Source organism: Xyrauchen texanus, chromosome 33, assembly GCF_025860055.1.
Source record: "Xyrauchen texanus isolate HMW12.3.18 chromosome 33, RBS_HiC_50CHRs, whole genome shotgun sequence".
In the NCBI taxonomy this organism is placed as follows: domain Eukaryota; kingdom Metazoa; phylum Chordata; class Actinopteri; order Cypriniformes; family Catostomidae; genus Xyrauchen; species Xyrauchen texanus.
In genome coordinates, this window is record NC_068308.1 from 22,901,552 (window position 1) to 22,920,247 (window position 18,696).

At 39.7% G+C, this 18,696-nt stretch overlaps 1 protein-coding gene across 23 annotated transcripts in view; it reads left to right on the top strand.

Annotated features, from left to right (window-relative positions):
* Positions 1-18,696, top strand: part of LOC127626642 (neurexin-1a-like) — a 223,136-nt gene that overhangs the window by 170,102 nt on the left and 34,338 nt on the right. For all 23 annotated transcript variants that reach the window (XM_052102589.1, XM_052102590.1, XM_052102601.1 and 20 more), the window contains one exon: positions 7,994-8,175. In XM_052102589.1, coding sequence (XP_051958549.1) covers positions 7,994-8,175 — 182 coding nt within the window. The remainder of the gene's footprint in view (positions 1-7,993; positions 8,176-18,696) is intronic.

The following is an 18,696-nucleotide window of genomic DNA, read 5'->3' on the forward strand; positions in this document are numbered from 1 at the left end:
GTCATGCGCTGCACTAGACCTATTATAAACATGATGGCTCGTTTTGAAACCTGTGTCTAAAATATATTAAATCAAGGTCTAACATCACTTCCTTCTTTTGTTATGAGTAACTTCCTTCCTTCTTTCCCCTTCCTTCATTCTTCCTTTCTTTTTTCTACCTTCCTTCCTACCTCTGTTCCCTCCTTCCTTCCTTCCTTCCTTCGGTCAAAGTCTAGGCAGCACTTCCTTCCTTCCTTTTTCCCTTCCTTCCTGCCTTCCTTCCTCTGTTCCCTCCTTCCTTCCTTCCTTCGTTCAAAGTCTAGGCAGCACTTCCTTCCATTGTCCCTTACTTCTTTCCTTCCTTTCTGCCTTCCCTCCTTATTTCCATTCTTCCATCCTTTCTTCCTTCTTTTCTTTCTTTCTTCCTTCATTCCTTCCATTCTTCCTTTCTTTCTCTGTTCCCTCCTTCCTTCCTTTGGTCAAAGTCTAGGCAGCACTTCCTTCCTTCCTTTTTCCCTTCCTTCATTCCTTCCTTCCTTATTTCCATTCTTCCATCCTTTCTTCCTTCTTTTCTTTCTTCCTTCCATTCTTCCTTCTTTCCTTTCTTTCTCTATTCCCTCCTTTCTTCCTTTGGTCAAAGTCTAGGCAGCACTTCCTTCCTTCCTTTTTCCCTTCCTTCATTCCTTCCATTGTTCCTTTCTTTCTTTCTTTTTTCCTTCCTTTTTTCTGTGCAGGCAATAAAACTTTCCACCTGCTGTGCTCGACCAATCATAAACATGACAACTCATTTTGAAGTCTGTGTCTAAAGTCAATTCCCATGGAGGGAAAGAGAGAGAAACTGCAGTCAAATTTGCGAACATCCTACTTGGTGTTTCCGCTGATGATAACGGCCAGTTTACCATTGTCAAAGACTTACACGCACATTAATCTACATATCCGCATACTCTTAGGTTGGCCAGTGTTCCGCTTGAGCTGTTGCCTGTAATTACCCAGTTGGTGTGGAGCTCTGTGGTGTCAGTCTGGTAATTGGAGCTGCAGTAATTCACTTTTTAATTGCCTGTTTATTATTGCAGAAGCCTCAGTTTTGTAGTTGCGGCACTGCTCGCACTGAATGTTTAATAAACAAATACAATACAATGTCATATTTCACGTAAACATTATAATTGCTTCACATAAAAAAACATCAACACACTCGCACTAGACCACACACACATACATGCCCATATTCCTCACAACATAATGGAACAAAAAACAATTTTGTGGCCATTACTTGCCAGATGGATGGAAAACAGAAACAAAAATGGTACATTCCTGTACCACGTGCAACATCTACCCAGATGATCATAGGTTCAGAAGAACACTGTCACTTGCAATAATCCCGAGACTCATGAGTACAGTACAGCATGTCATCTAGTTTTTGGTACATTGAAATGTCATTTTGGGTTTGTTTATAGTTCTCTATGTGGGGTCTTCACTTTGCCTTCCTTTTATTTTGACAGCATTTTCATACCAGTGGGGTGCATGTGTGTTTTCGTGCACGCATGTTTGGGTGTACACACTAGGATGTACGGAGCCCAACTGTTGTGTGTGTGTGTGTGTGTGTGTGTGTGTGTGTGTGTAAGTGTGTGTAAGTGTGTGTGTGTGTGTGTGTGTGTGTGTGTGTGTGTGTGTGTGTGTGTGTGTGTGTAAGTGTGTGTGTGTGTGTGTGTGTGTGTGTGTGTGTGTGTGTGTGTGTGTGTGTGTGTGTGTGTAAGTGTGTGTTTGCCCATCGGGTGAATGACTCAAACCTTGCTGTTCCTCATTCTAGCATGCAAGTAGGAGGAGGGCAACCCAACACAATTCACCATAATTTTTGACCAAACTGCTAGGGTCTTCACAATGCCTGTGTTTTCAGGCAAGAGGCATCTAGGGACATAAGGCGGAATAGAATGGGAGCTGAATACATTCCCTCATCCAAGACACAAGCAGAAGGTTTTGTGTTTCTCAAGTGTTTATTGATGGAAAGTCAGCTCAGCGGAGCTTGTAAATATTTTGCTTTTTTGCAGGAACATTTGCTTTGTATAAGCACCCAACACAATGACGGTATTGAATATCATTGATTTTACATTTAAACATGGAAACAAGTAATCAGATGCTGGAATATGAATTGTTCCATCCTCAAAGCTTCTTCTTTATTTTTTTACATGAGAAATTATTATTTTTGAAGAGGAAAAGGATTGTAATGGTACAAGCTGGATTCAAACTTGTGTCTCAATGCATTAGAGCAGTGTTACACAACATTTATGTACCACAACAGCCCAATCAGTATGGCTCAAATACACCTTTTTCAACACCAAACCAGAAATGAGTAACTTGAGTAACAAGTAACAAGGGCTTGTGTAATGGAGCTATCCCTTTATAGGAATATAAAAGTTACAATACAATTTAAGCTTAAACTACAGCATTTGTGGCATAATGTTAATGCAAAACATAATTTTGACTCGTCCTTCCTTTAATTTAAAATAGCAAAAATCTAAGTTATAGTGAGGCACTTACAATGGAAGTGAATGGGGCCAATTTTTGGTGGGTTTAAAGTTTAAATCTAAAATGTATATGCATTTACAGGAACTTCTGCAATCTTGTGCAAACAAAGAGCGAGTCTTAAACAAAAATAGTCTTTCAGCTTGTGTATAAAAGTGAAGAGGGATCTAGATGGAGCCTCTGAGGGCTTGGCAGAAGATGGTATGTAATTTAATTTCTCCAGCACATAAAGGAGATTATGGCTATGATGGGATTCCAGAAAGCCAGGTAATATCTATCTCATTAGAACAGCTCTCCCCAGCATTCAGACACAGCTTCACTGAGGGGCGGCAGTCCACCCACTCTCCTTTTGATTGTTCGTGTTAATTGACCTTAGAAAGCCGTTAGAGTAGAAAGAACCGCATGGGGGTTAGGTAGTGAGGGTCTTCTTTAAAATCCAGACCCAGCTGCCCACCCAGCCGAGATGATGGAATATATTTAAGGGGCTAATGGTCTGGCTTGCACGAAGCGCCTGCCTCATTGAACAGCATCAGAAAGTAGACTTCAGAGAAGAGGTTTAACCCCATTAGAGGGAGGGCAACAAGCTCCTTAACCACGGGAGTGAAAAAGTCAGGCTAAGGGAGATAAGGAAAGAAAAAGGGTGAATTGGAGAAGCTCTCAAGTAGTTGGAATAAGAGCAGATTGCACAAAGAATCCAGCAGATATGTATTTGGGGATTTTTTTGCCATTTCATTGATAGTGAAAGTGGAGAAATTCTGGGTGGAAAGGGGGAACAGGATCGAGAGATGATGCAGACAAGATTCAAAACCACGTCTCCCACACGAGCACCACCTCCCAACATGTTTGGAGCATGTGTCGCTATACCACGGCTCCTAGAATCTAGAAGATATTTAAACATAATTGCTACGTGGCTTTCTGGAATATTTTATTCTAATTGGACAATTGCAGCATTCTGTGGTCATTTCAACTCAAATCAGTATGTCATGTCCTGGGCCAGCACTGGCCAAATTGATGCCCTACACAGAGTTCCAGGTGGACGGGGGGTGTTTGCGTGATTTGAGCGTGAGGCAATCGTCTGACTGGCGGGGGTCATGTGACATGACCGCAACTGCTTTCGGGTCCTTGAATAGCATGTGAGTAAAGGCAGCCGGTGGACTTTCTGGTGCCCTCCTAGGGTAAGATGGTGCCCTATGGAGACTGTGTAATCTGCTTATAGGGAGTGGCGGTACTGGTCATGTCCATTTATTTTCGTAATTGGTATGTGGCCATTTAATAAGTGGAATAATGTACAGTTAGCTGGTCATTATCTCAAAATAAACCTAAAAATAAAAGATGTTGGTTATTTTATGATAATGACCATTTGACTGTACATGTAAATGTGTTGATTGCACTAAATTGGACTTTTAGATGCACCCTCCACTAGCCATTTGTGCCCAGAAATCTCTGCACAGCTTTACGATCCCCTTCCCAGCAATTCCATTCACTGACCCACAGCTGTGAATTATCGTCATACTGAGCGGCAGATATGAGGTAGGCAGCTGTAGCTCTTCGCACAGAACAGATTTCAACAGAGCCGAAATCCCATCCATTCACTCTTCCTATCTGCTTCTCATCCAGGCTGGCCTGTGTGCATATGTGTGTGTGAAAATCATCTAAGCCATCTGAGCCATGCTAATGAGCAAATCTCTGCTCCCTGTGTTTTGAACAAGACCCGACCATCCAAGGAGTTGTCACTGAAGCAGACCGGTTGCGTGTTAGTTTGTGTCAGTGTTATTATAGTTTTTGATTTTTAATTTAGCTTTAATTTCTATTTTATATTCAATGTGCCTTTTTAGTTTAGTTTAGTTTTTGTTATTTTTCAGTTTGTCTTTTAGTTTTCTCAGTGTTTTGTAGTTTCAGTTTGGTTATGGAGTGTTTACTGGTGTAAAAAGTCTAATATAATTTACATTTTCAGGGCATTCTTGTGTTACCTCTATCTAGTGGTATTTTCATGTTTAATGTGGATTGTAAACTTTGCAAATTTTATAATATAGGGTGAATATGGCTAAAGTGACAAAGGATATTTAAACTTGATCCATATTTTTAAGTTTTATATGTCTTGTATCCATATGTATTTTCTTAAATGATTACTAAACTAATCTTTAGGGAGTAAACAATTAAAGGTATAGTTCACCTGAAAAATGTAATTCTCTCATCATTTACTCACTCTCATGCCATCCCAGATGTGTCTGACTTTCTTCCTTCTGCTGAACACAAATGAAGATTTTTAGAAGAATATTTCAGATCTGTAGGTCCTTACAATGCAAATCAATAGGGGCCAAAAAAAAGAGTCTACTAGAAAGTAATCAAGCTTGAAATAATGATTGGTCCTGTAGACTGCAACTGCAAAATGTGCATTGAAAAAGGAGTTAGAGTTCGATCTGTTCTCACCCAAAACCGATTAGATTACTTCAGAAGACATTGATTAAACCACTTATGAATAATGTTTATGCTGCCTTTTTGTGCTTTTTGGAGCTTCAGGTTTTTGGATCCTGTTGACTTGCATTGTATGGACCTACAGAGCTGAAATATTATTTAAAAATCTTCATTTGTGTTCTGCAGAAGAAAGAAAGTCATACACATCTGGGATAGCATGAGGTTGAGTAAATGATGTGAGAATTTTCATTTTAGGGTGAACTATTCCTTTTATCTTTATGAGGTTTTAAATTAATGATTTTATTTTGGGATGTGTGGCAGAGCTAATTACAATGCAAGTCAACAGAGCTAATTTAATGACCAGTGTTAGAAAAAGCTAGGTAAAGAGAATGACAGAAATTTTAGGTAAATCTTGTTAAGGTTATAAAAAGTATTTTTGTTATGATATGAAAGTGTACATGAAAATATAAAAATGTATTTCATATAGATGTAGATATTTTCTAGAGAATAATTTTTTCCTCTGTCCCACTTTACCAGAACTGCTTAAAACATCTGGGATTTGGTCAAAAGAAGGTCTTCAAAAGTTCTGCATCTTAGTATTGAAAATGTCTTCATTTTTGCTTTTGGCAAAGTTTGAACACATCCTAAGCTTTCTTTAAAGGTTTAATCTTAGGTTATGTGTCGTTTAGATCATAATTCAAAGTGTCAAGAAAAGTAAAATTTCCAAAAGTGCCGCACTTTGCCCATATTCACCCTATTATTACAAAAACAAAAACTAAAATTAAAATTAATTTGAGATCATTTTTTATATATTTTAGTGAGTTTTGGAGTTATGAAAACTAATTTTATTTTCATTTTTAATAAAAAAATTATTTTAGTTTATGAAAACTATTTTAGTTAGTTTTAGATTTTGTTAACTGTAATAACACTGGTTTGTGTGTGAATCCGTGTTTTTTTATTCACATGTATGTGCCTAAAGGGTGCTGTTTTCCATGGGGGTCAGGCTGATCACTGACATGGTGTGACAGAGTCTCATTGAGATGCGGTCAAGAGGTCTGCCGAGAGCTCGCTGGTGAAAATCACACTTAGCGGAGTAAATTAACAGCTCTGCAAATAGAGAAATGTGCCAGGAAAAAACCCCAGCCCTTCTAAATCAGCTATCAGCACTTTAACTAGGGCTCCGGTCTCCTCTGGGTTTTTCGCTGTGCCGCTCCACAGCCTGTCTTATCTGCATCTGGAGCTCAGAAGCACAACAGCCGCACACTGTGGAGAGGAGAGCATTGAAGTGTGGCTGGCATCTCCCGAGGCTGTTGTCTTGAGGTTGATGAGCTCTTTGCTCTGTGAACATTACCCTGGCTGCACCTGCCACTGATGTGGCGGTTTCAAACATTTTACTATTGAAGTCACAGATGATCAAAAGAGTGGGCACGGTCTGCAATTAATGAGATCGACTCCATTAGGCTTGAGCATTTCTTTTTACCGTTCTCTCTTTCTTTATTTCTCTCGACGCAAAAGCAATGTCAATTTCCCTGAGAAACCTTCCTGCAGGCATTGAATCAAAGTGACCCCTCTCACAGTCAGCTACCTGCTTGTGTCACTGTAATTAGCTCCATCAGGCATTAGCATACATCTCGCTGAGCAGGAATAGCTGTCTGATCTGCGGCGTGTTTGACCACCTTTGGCGGAATAAATGCATGCAGAAGCAGGTGCTGTGCTGGGGGCCGCGGGTCTAGATTGATTGTCCGGTGTGTCGGCGGGTGAGGAGAGTGGCTGTAATCAGCTCAATCAGCTCTGGACTTGGAAGGGGTATGTGCGTGTGTTGAGTGGTTGTAGCAAGAGCAACTCTGTTTAGCTCAAGCTTCAGCAGATACAGGTGCTCCTGGTGACACCAGAATACTGAGGGTCACACAAGGGCTATAATTTAGCCAATCAGGACGCAGCAGGGGCTGTCTGGCACTCTGATGGGTTCATCAAGATACTCCCGCGCTTTGTGTAATGGAGCAAAAGCTCCGGATATGCGCACACACATACAAACACAAAATGAAACTCAGAGGCTAAAAAGGTGAAAATACCACTTATCACTTACATTTGCAGTTTTTGGACTCCTAAGTTACACTTAACATGCATGAATTCCATCGCATTATGGAACAAAATGTCAAACCCAGTAACTTCTGCAAGCAAATGATGCTTGATATTTGTCTTGTCATTTTTGTAATTACTTTTCTCCAATTGGTATGAAGGGGATATTTTGTGGATGTATGAAGTAATTTAACCTCAAGTTCACACTGGTGTCTAAGCAGAGTAACCACAAGTATGTATATACAGACTATGGTCCTAATAAAGTGCCCGAAGTGGTCTTCTGCTGTTGTAGCCCATACGCCTCAAGATTCGACATGTTGTGCATTCTGAGATGCTATTCTGCTCACTACAATTGAACAGTGTGGTTATCTGAGTTACCGTAGCCTTTCTGTCAGCTCAAACCAGTCTGTCAATTCTCTGTTGAACTCTCTCATCAACAAGGCTCAGAACTACCACTCACTGAATGTTTTTATTTGTTTTTGGCACCATTCTGAGTAAACTCTAGAGAATGTTGTGCGTGAAAAATCCAGGAGATCAGCAGTTACAGAAATACTCAAACCAGCCCATCTGGCACAACAATCATGCCACAGTTGAAATTACTGAGATCAAATTTTTTGCCCTTCTGATGGGTGATGTGAACATTAGCTGAAGCTCCTGACATGTATCTGCATGGTTTTATGCATTGCACTGCTGCCACACAAATGACTGATTAGATAATCACATGGATAAGTAGGTGTACAGGAGTTTCTAATAAAGTGTTCAGTGAGGGTGCACCACTAATATTTGACTCCTAGAAAGTGTTCAGATACTATTGTCTAAATTCTGAACAATACAGCTTATGTTTTGTCATTCAAAAATTAATCAACTTTATATTTTCTTGTGCTTTATTGCTTCAAAAATACTGTAGATTTCACTTACAGTACATTTTTAAGTGTGACTAAAGCTTTTTTAGGACACTGGATACACACCCATTTAATATTTTGTCTCCTTTTCTCTGCAGCGGGAACAACATACATATTCGGACGAGATGGAGGGCTTATTGTGTACACATGGCCGCCCAATGACAGACCAAGCACACGAGCTGACCGGCTGGCTGTCGGGTTTAGCACCCAGCAGAAGGACGCAGTCCTGGTTAGGGTGGACAGTTCGTCTGGCCTAGGAGATTACCTGCAGCTTCAGATTGTGAGTGAACAAACAAAAAAGCACACCGTAGATTACACAGTGTCACAGTCCCCATCTCTAAGACACACATACTGTATAATGTGGTTATAAGTCTGAACCCACTAGTGAAAATCCTTCTTTTTGGCATTTTTCTAATTTAATAAAAAATTTCCCTTTACAAATTTTATTATCAGCATAACAATTTGAGTGAAAAGTTGAATTTCAGAATTGTTATAATTGAATAATAATAAAAAAAATAATCGTTACAAATTAGGTTATCTGCATAATTTGGGTGAGACATTGAATTTCAGAAATTCTAAACATTTGGCATGACCCCCTTTTGGTAAAGTAAGGTAAATCTTTACAATAAGTTTCCATTCATTAACATTAGGGATCATGAACAAACAATGAACAATATATTTTGTACATAATTTAATAATCTTTGTTAATGTTAGTTAATATAAATACTATTGTTCATTGTTAGTTCACGTTAGTTTATAGTGCATTAACTAATGTTAACATATGTAACTTTTGATTTTAAAAATGTATTACTATATGATAAAATTAGCATTAAGATTAGTAAATGTGTAATAAGTGTTGTTCGTGTTAACTAATGATGTTAACTAATGTTAACAAATGGAACCTTATTGTAAAGAGTTACCAGTGACATCATGCCCTCCTGTTTGTGCAAATCCTGATAAGCCATATAATCCCTGCATGATTTGAGAATGTTCCAGAGAGCATCTTGTTTTCTTGAATGAAGTCAGAAATTCTGAACTTCCTTACAAACTGGTTAACATGGTCAATGTCAGGAATTGGCTTACATTTGATTTATGAACTTAAAATAGTTAAAAATCTTAGATGTCTTAATTTTTCTTCTTTAACTTTGTTTATTTCAAGTATATTTCGTTTTTCCAGTGTTTTTCCAGGTTTTTGGACCCCATTGTTGTGTCATCATGTCTGAACTTGCTTAGACTTACACACACTCTCCTGAGACTGCCTGCTGTTCATTCATTGTCACATAAACCCCAGAGCAGAAGCTCACAAAGAGAGACGCTCGGTTTTGTGCTCCTGAGGAGCCCAGTGAATGATCATTAGGTTAATCATAGTGTTCTATGCCTCCTCCTACACTCAAAGTGCTGGTCTGTTTTAGAAAGTTCCAGCGCCTCGGACCATCCTCATGAATAAAATCTGTATAATGTTGAGAACAGAAGGCGCTACCAACCCTTGCTTTCAGAGGATGCTATTTGATAGAACCCGCATTTCCTCTGACATGTTGTGCCGAGCAGTGGGAGGTGGAGGAGATGGAGGCAAGGGGGGACGGGAAAGTGTTTGGCACAGAGGTTCGGAGAGTTGTGTATTTTTCTTTTTCCTCTTAGTTCGTTCTATTTTTTACGCCCACTCCTGCTGTAATCACAAACTTGATTCCCAGCAGAATCAGCTTGCTTTCTCAAGGGTGTCGTATCATGGCGTGACTGTTGCACAACTGCCTCAGCATATGCGTTCTGAGCACAGTGAGGTAATTATTTCTCCAGCCGAGCCCTGCTCCGCTTACGGTGCATGCTGGTGACTGTATATGACTTCAGCTACAGTGCCACAATGTGTGTGCTTCAAAACTGAGGATGGGTCACGATGGTAGACTAGTTGTCCAACAGCCGACTTATTGTTTAGTGAGTTCAACTAGTTTTAAAAAATTTTCATATTTTATTTTTTAACTATATATTTTAGGGGAGGTGCTTTAGCATGCGAATAGCATGCTGTGCTCTAGCTTTTAAACAAGTCATCCATCCCTCTTCTGGGGAAATTGATGCAAAAATAGAAATTAAACTGAAAGTTAAAGCCAATGTAGCTCTTTTATTAAAGGAATGTCCTGGGTTCAAAACAAGTTAAGCTCAATCAACAGCATGTTTGGCAGCATGTTGATTACTACAAAAAATTATTTCAGGTCCACTTACAATGGAAATTAATGGGGCCAGGTTTTGAAGGGTTTATATGAAGATTATAATTTATAAAAGCACTCACACAAGTTTTAACAGAAAAATGTATGTATTATTTCAGCTGTAAAGTTGTTTAAATTGTAATTTTTATGATTATGTTTTTTAGAGGGGCAGAATAAATATTTGTGGTAATCAACATTGTGCCACAAATTGAGCTTGATTTGTATTGAACTCGGAATGTTCCTTTAAATGTAATAAGTTACTTTGGGTTTAGATTACACAGACAAAATTCTCTGACGAACTTGCTCAGTGGTAGATGTCTTACATCTGGGAGCTAAAGCTTGTCAGGTAGTTCTGGGAGGAAAATGTAGCCAATAAAAATCCATATATCAGATGACAAGCTTTTAATGTTCAGCATTTTAGAATAACCTTATTGACATTTCAGATGCAATGCGATGATATTGATGACATTCTCTCAGTGATTTATGTGTTTACATGGCTATTTGACTCAAAGACACATGAGTTCTTTGATGCATATCTATATTCCTATAAAAATTCCATAGGAATATATTCAGTAAAAGTGTTTCTATTGTAGTTCTTGCGCATGTCTTCTGTTTTTGGGCACATTGCGTCAAGTTATAAACAGTTCAATCTTTAAAAACACATAAAAGATTCTTGCATCATGCAAGGTGGTAGGGAGCAATGGTGTCTTCAAATGTGTCTTAAAATTAACTTGCTGAAGTTACATAAGACCCTATGTAACACTTTACATAATGCCTGTAATTAAGCTTATCACAGATTATATATTTCCCTGTATTGGCATTACAAATAATCAGGCATCCATGACTGATATATGGCTTTTTGGCATAGGGATAGCAGGGAATGTTTAGAAAGAAATTAAAGGCCCTTAATGTCTTGATGCGATTAGCAGTGGATATCTAGGCTAATTCTTATGTGTGACTGGTGGAGTCTCTGCAGTGCCTAGTCTGCCATTTTTTATGTTTAATAAACTGGTGACTGCTAAGCCAACATAAAAGGTATTTAAGAAATGAATCAGCAAGTGTGTAGGAGGATAAATTAGCTGTACCTACACCGCTAACACTTCATAAATCAGTTAAAATCATTACAAATATCCACTACCATTTGTATCTTGTAATTGAGAAAAGAAGAAAAGAAAAGATTTTTCCTTCCATTTACGTTAATTATATTTGGGCACAGACAACATTAAGTGTGTCAGTATTGACATTCGTGGCGAGACTGTTCGGTGATGTAACGGGATGTTTTGATAAACCTGTCTGTAGGCAGGGATGGAAGATATTATTATCCGGATACTGCCTTTCAGAAAGTGAATTAACTTAGGATCATTGACCATGTTAACGAGGGGGCCTTGATGTCCCAATTTTTCAAACAAGCAGTGGTGTCCCTCCCCCCACGTTCTGTGCTACTTATGACCCTAAACCTTTGTGGCAGAGTTCATTTAAATCTCATCATATAACCATCACTGGGGATTATCATTAGTCATTGTTCACCCCAAATCATTGAGCCATTGCTCATGCAGAGAGAGAGAGAGAGAAATGTTAGAAATGGTGATACAGGCACTAACAGCACTGTACAGAAAGAAAAAAACATTCATACATATACTTACACTTGCATTTCAAGGGGTAATGGCCTATTAAAAACATTCCTTCTGAAGATTAGTTTGCCAGCTGCTCGAACCCATGGCCAAATGCCCTATGGACTGCCTGGTTTCAATGGCAGCCATGCAAAGCACTTTACTGTCAAGAGTCGCCAAGCAGGACAGGATTGAAGGAGAAATGGATGATGTGTGTAAACAAGTCAAAGCCAAGTGATTATACCCCTGGGTTTAGTGCAAATCATTAGCACATTCTGACCTCTCACACTCATCATGCCAAAAGAATGTGCGCGTGTGTGTGTGTGTGTGTGTGGGCAGTCTAATGAGCACATTAGAAGAATGGTGACGATCACAGCTAACTCGGCAGCGAGAAGCACAGAGGTGTGGACAGTAGTACTGACAAGGGGATAGAAATTGAGAGGGAGAAAGAAAGAGGTGAAATATTTCAGCTCTCAGAATACACCTTTGCTTAGATGTTGGCAATTGTGGAGCCAGCATTTTGGGCATCTTAAAGGAATACTTCACCAAAAAAACAAAATTCTGTCATTAATTGCTCACCTCATGTCGTTCCAAATCAGAATGACATTCTTGAAAAGGGACTGGGACTGTCAAGCTCCACAATGACAAACAAAAATCATAAAAGTAGTCCAAACCACTCACATGCTGTATTCTAAGTCTTATTAATGTAACTTAATATGAAATTTAAGTTGTAATTCACTGATAATCTTCCCCTCCACTATAGCCTTGAAAACAAATATGGCACCATTGCCATCAATGACATTTGGTTAAAAGATTCATGAAAACAAATGCCATTTGGCATGGTGCAATTTTTGTAGTCCATTATAGAGCTGTATCGTAGGGAAAGATTATCAATGAATAACTGCTTAAATTTCAGTCTTTTCCTCACACAAAGCTATTTTTTGGCTTCAGAAGTCTTGTAATAGTGATAAAGAAAGTCACAAAGGTTTGGTACAACATGAGGGTAAGTAAAGGGTAGTCTCGCGTAGCCAGACATATTACTACGGCAAAGGTCTGCGGTCTATAGCAGCTTCCATTGTCCAAGAAACACCCATTTATACAGGAAAAGCCATCTAACTGACATGTAAAGCGACCAATCACAGTTGGTTTTATCATTACGCAGTGTTTAGGGGAGGGGTTATTGGAGATGTATCGTACCATAATAAAACACTGACATGGGGGAACAAAATATTTTTATAATTTCACTTGAGTCTCCTCAAGCAATTGCACAGAAAATGCATGGGAGAATAGCAGAAAATGTGAAGAGAGTCTGAGTACAGCATAGAACATTTTATTATAGAGCATTTCACAGACATAAGTAAACAAAGTAGAAAATACAGCTCTGCTCGTGGATATTTATTTTCTAACCTGGCAAACTTGGGCAAATTCAGTGGTTATTTTGTCCTCAAAAGTGCTCATTCTATCAATGTGGAACCTTTTGAACACAATTCGGCTTCCAGATGGACTCATAAAACATCCTGTGTGCATCTACTCATAGAAGATTCATCGAACCAACCAATCAGATTTGCACTGAAAGTGTTGATTGAGAAAGAGTTTCTATAAGCATCAGATGGTAAGACAAAGTAGAGCAGATCAAATAAATTAGGGATTTGTAATGGATCCCTATAAATGATCCAATTTTCTCTTTTTCTGTTTGATATTACATTATATATTATATGTTTTTTAGGCAAAATGATTCAGGTTAGCCCATATGCTCACACATGCACACACAGATGCATTTGAATGGAGGTGAAAGTGAAAGAGAGTGACAGATGCTGATTTTCTGCTTCACTTGTGTCTGAGTGGGTAGGACATACCTGGTCAGACATGAATGAGGTGTGACATGGCTCTGAGTGACAGCAAAGTGTCTGCTGACCTCATACTGTCAGAGTGGACTACGCCTGTCTCTGCCTAGCAGCTTGAGATGGAAACAGCCACGACTTTGGAAAAAAGCCATTTTGCCTCTCAATCAGAATCCAGTGATCCTTATTTCCTATGTTTACTTACCCGCCAAATTTGAATATGGGTCATTTATGCCATCTGTCATTTTTACATACCATCAAACTGTATTCCAGGTCATTATGCAGTTTACGAGCAGCGTACAGAACAGTTTGACTAGCCTCAGACAATTTATTGTTTTGTCTTCGTCAGCCATTTTTTCCAGAATAAATGCGCCGTATGGCAAACTGTGTCTTGGCTATCTTTAGTACCTGAAAGGATAAGGAGACAGATGGTGGTAGAAGTAAAAGATGAATATTTAAATGTATTCATCAAAATAAGAGAGACAGGTGTTCTTTTAAATGCTGTCTTTGTGCTAAATTCGGCCCACTCATTCCTTTGCTTTTTGTTCAAAATGTTTACCGTGCATTTTTTTCCTTCAGATTAGAGTCAATGCATCAAAGAGTGTTGCTCAGATCATACTATTGAAGCCCAGTGTCGGGTTGACAAGGATCAATGCAAAAATAGCATCGCTTCAGCATGCCGTTGAATTTGCCGATTGTGATATGAAATGGTATTGTCTGCGAGAGATATTGCGTCTCGCTTTCATGATGCTGTTTTTTGTTTTGTTCTCAGGCAGCTGAAGAAACTTAGAGAAGCTCAGCACTGCAGTGAGCAGACAATGAGCATGAGTTCTCAATGAGTCCTGGAGACAACGTGCATAGAGTGCATTTGGTTTTCAAGGTTTGCGAGGAACTAGGACAGAGTGCTATTTTCAGTTTTCACAGAACTTGGAAAAGATTTATGTGCTGCCAAAAAGATTCATGATCTCACCAGATCCAGCCCTTACCAGAAGATAAACCGAGATTGTGAAAGAACGCAAGCAATAGAGAGAGACAAAAAGAGAGTGAAGGAGGGGTTTAAACAATAAGAACTGCTTGCCAAAGTGGAATTATTCTGCAGACCCAACATTTTATCTTTCACCAAACCTGCAGTGCTTCAACATAAGGGCACATGCACTACGAAGCATATCACACATACACAGCTTGACATTTTGATCTAATTTCAAACACAAGTTATTTATGAGGGCATATATTGCATGTCTGGGTGTTCTATCCAATTAAGTGCATTCCCTTGGTATAAGCCTGAGTATTACAGAGGGGCTCTTTATGTAAAGTGGCTGAGGTTTCCTGGATGCACCAGCTCATTTAAGCTGAATGCCATGGCAGATCAGCATCCCCACTGTGGCGCACACACTCCGTCATACTCCATAAGCTTATGCCTGCACCTTCCCTAAATAAGAAACATCATTAGTGCCTTTTCTTGTCCTCTAGGTTTCCAGAGCAACCAAACCATCCCTTTGTGTATGTTTGCCTCCTCTTCATGGAACATTTATTCTATTACAATAATCATAGTTGTTGCATAGATTTATTTAATACTTGAGTAATAAAACAAATGCAGAACATACACAGAAATGTTATTGTATAGTTAGCAGCATGGAATGAAGCCTACTCCGTACTAACCACTTTTCATTGCTAATGTATTTTTAACGTTTCTATTCTCAAGTTTTAAACAATTGTATTACTTCTGTGCATGGCGAGGGGAGATAGTTGCAGTTCCAGTGTAGATGAAATGCTCTATCAGTTGGGATGGCTCCGTGGTTGTCATCTAAATGCCTACAAGAAACGAGAATACTCTGGAGAACTGTGTTACTATAACAACCTCCATTGAGTTTAATGAGAATCCAGTTGGATCAGTCCTTTATATTTAGAGCTGCACTGCAGGCCTCGGTGGAGACACCTCTCCAAGAAGCTGGTGATGGACAGGGATGGCTGAGATGTAGCCATGTGGAACTCTGTGCTTAGACGGGCCCTCCCTTCAAATGATACCTCGTCACTTGCTTTAGGGATCATTTAGAGAACACAGAATACCAAGCATATCACCCAAAACATTTGTTCTTTTGTGGTAATCTGGGCTTTGTGTGTCATGGCTCAATTTTGCTTTCTCCTCCCATATGTTTAGCCCCTGAGGCATTGATAATGGATCCTCCTCTTTTTTTTTTTTTCGCTTTTACAGAAAACACTGCTAACTGGGACATGATCACACCCGGGACTGAATGTAGGACGTAGGGTTCGCTCTGTTATACTGTATCTCTCTTAGACTATAGCCACTGTGTGTTTGCTGGAGGAAACTGCTTGTAAAGTCATTAACTGAGCCTTACCTCTTGGAACACAAAAGTAATTGTTCAGGAGAATGTTAAGTCTGAGTCACAATACACTTGCATTGTGTTAAAATAAAAAATATACAATGAAAGTAAATGGTGACTGAAGCTAAAATAGTGCCTGTTATTTCCATTTGTGTTTCATGAACGAAAATTACACACAAAGTAATAAAATGTATACCTTTTGATAAAAGTATCTGCCAAATGCATAAATGTAAAAAAATAGTTTTTACTGAAATTTTTGTAATTATTCACTGATAATATTAACTTTCTCTACTGCTCTCTAATAACATTAATACAATTAAACATCATTGGTTCTTGAGTATCTCTTAACCAAACTTCATGTTAAACCTCCACCATAGTTGCCATATTTCATTTGAGAGCTGCATATGAAGTGAAGATTATCAGTGTCTTACATTTCAGTCTGATCCTCCCACAAATCTGTCGTATGGCTTTAGAACAGTTACATTTTTACAATTTAGTGTACAATTTAATGTCCTTTACGGAACTAGACATACCATAGTCACCTTTAACTTCCACTATATGGTCAAGATCTATGTGAAGTGTATATTAAAAAATTCTGTTTTTGTGTTCCACTGCAAAAACAACATCATACAAAACCAGAACAGCATGAGAATTAGAATATATATGTATAATGAATAATGAATAATGAAATTTAGATCTGGCAGTGAACTATTCCTTTAACCTCCATGAGAGCTAATGGAGAAGCTCTCTGACTGTAGGACGGACTCCCATTTTGCAAGATCCACCATTAGAATGTCAATAACACATTCTTAAAAGTCCCCCTGGCCATAATGTGGTTGATTCAACCTTGTCATTTCCGTTTTCAAAAGACCTCCGATCCCCCAGTATCACCCTTATCAGGCTTGGTGTTGTTCCCCGCAGTCAAAGCCCCCGACTGAAGGATGAGGTCAGCTACCCAAAGGGACTGTCTGGATTGAGGGGTGAAAAAGAGGTCATTCTCCATTTAGAAAGGGGCGTAGCATGTTACAGCCCATTGGAGCACCGGCCAAGCTCTCACATCTTCTCTGTCCAAAAAAACTAAAACGATGGGCATAGAAAGAGAGAGATTGGCCCTGGAGAAGGCTGTCAGAAAGAGCAGGGTGAAGAGGAGGGTGAATGATTCGCTGCCCCATTGTTCTATCAGGAAGACTCGCAGACTTGAGTAAAGTTTAAGATGACATTTATTTGATGAATATGAAACAGGAATGTAATGACTCTCTTTGGCTTAAGCCCCGTCTGGCGGTCCGAAGAGGTTGTACTCGGAACCGTCAGATCCCACTGGCCTTTTCGGCATATCGTGGCGCCATTTTGTGGTCCGTTCTGCATAATGTGGCGGCTCATTTTAGCTTATCGCAGCCCATCAGACCCACTTGCCCACTCAGTTCCGATGGCCAGTCTGCCCCTGATTGGCCCCAAAGTGCGTCGGCCCACTTGGAAAAGGCCCGGTATGCCAGATTACCAGTCCAGCCCTGGTGTTGGCACACTGAAACAGCAATGTGACATATAAAGCGATGGCTGACACATGATTGGTTTAGAGTTACCTAGCTAATGGTGCGATGATGTACAGCTGCGAGTCTTCCCCCTAGAACTACGCTGTGCTTACATTTCCCAGTGATGGGCAGAGGATAGAGCTAACAGGCAGAATCTGTCTTCATTATGGGGTGTGAGAGGCGGAAGGAACATCCAGCTTTGGCCCAGCTGGGAATGACAACTGTGTGTGTGTGTGTGTGTGTGTGTGTGTGTGTGTGTGTGTGTGTGTGTGTGTGTGTGTGGGTGTGTGAGATAGAGAGAGAGACAGAGGGAGCTTTAGTGTAGCCAAACAAACACACAATCTCCTGGAAGAGTATAATGAAGTCTGGTGTCAGGATTTGTCCTCTGCTTGCTCTATTCATAGAGATAGGTGTGAATTAGGGGTATTCACAAAGGGATATTCTCATATCAACCTCATACATGCCTCATTTCGTTAGTTTTAAATGCCACATGTAGCTTTTGTAACAAATCTGTTGGAAGGATTGCACGTTCCCACTGCTCTGAACACAGTCAACTATTTTGATGTTTTTAAGCTAATGGCCTCCATCTGTCGTAAACATTTAAAGTGTTCATTAAACTGTTTGCAACAAGTTTTTGAATTATCTAGGTAATCTGTGTGCATATACACTCACCTAAAGGATTATTAGGAACACCATACTAATACTGTGTTTGACCCCCTTTCGCCTTCAGAACTGCCTTAATTCTACGTGGCATTGATTCAACAAGGTGCTGAAAGCATTCTTTAGAAATGTTGGCCCATATTGATAGGATAGCATCTTGCAGTTGATGGAGATTTGTGGGATGCACATCCAGGGCACGAAGCTCCCGTTCCACCACATCCCAAAGATGCTCTATTGGGTTGAGATCTGGTGACTGTGGGGGCCATTTTAGTACAGTGAACTCATTGTCATGTTCAAGAAACCAATTTGAAATGATTCGAGCTTTGTGACATGGTGCATTATCCTGCTGGAAGTAGCCATCAGAGGATGGGTACATGGTGGCCATAAAGGGATGGACATGGTCAGAAACTATGCTCAGGTAGGCCGTGGTATTTAAACGATGCCCAATTGGCACTAAGGGGCCTAAAGTGTGCCAAGAAAACATCCCCCACACCATTACACCACCACCACCAGCATGCACAGTGGTAACAAGGCATGATGGATCCATGTTCTCATTCTGTTTACGCCAAATTCTGACTCTACCATCTGAATGTCTCAACAGAAATCGAGACTCATCAGACC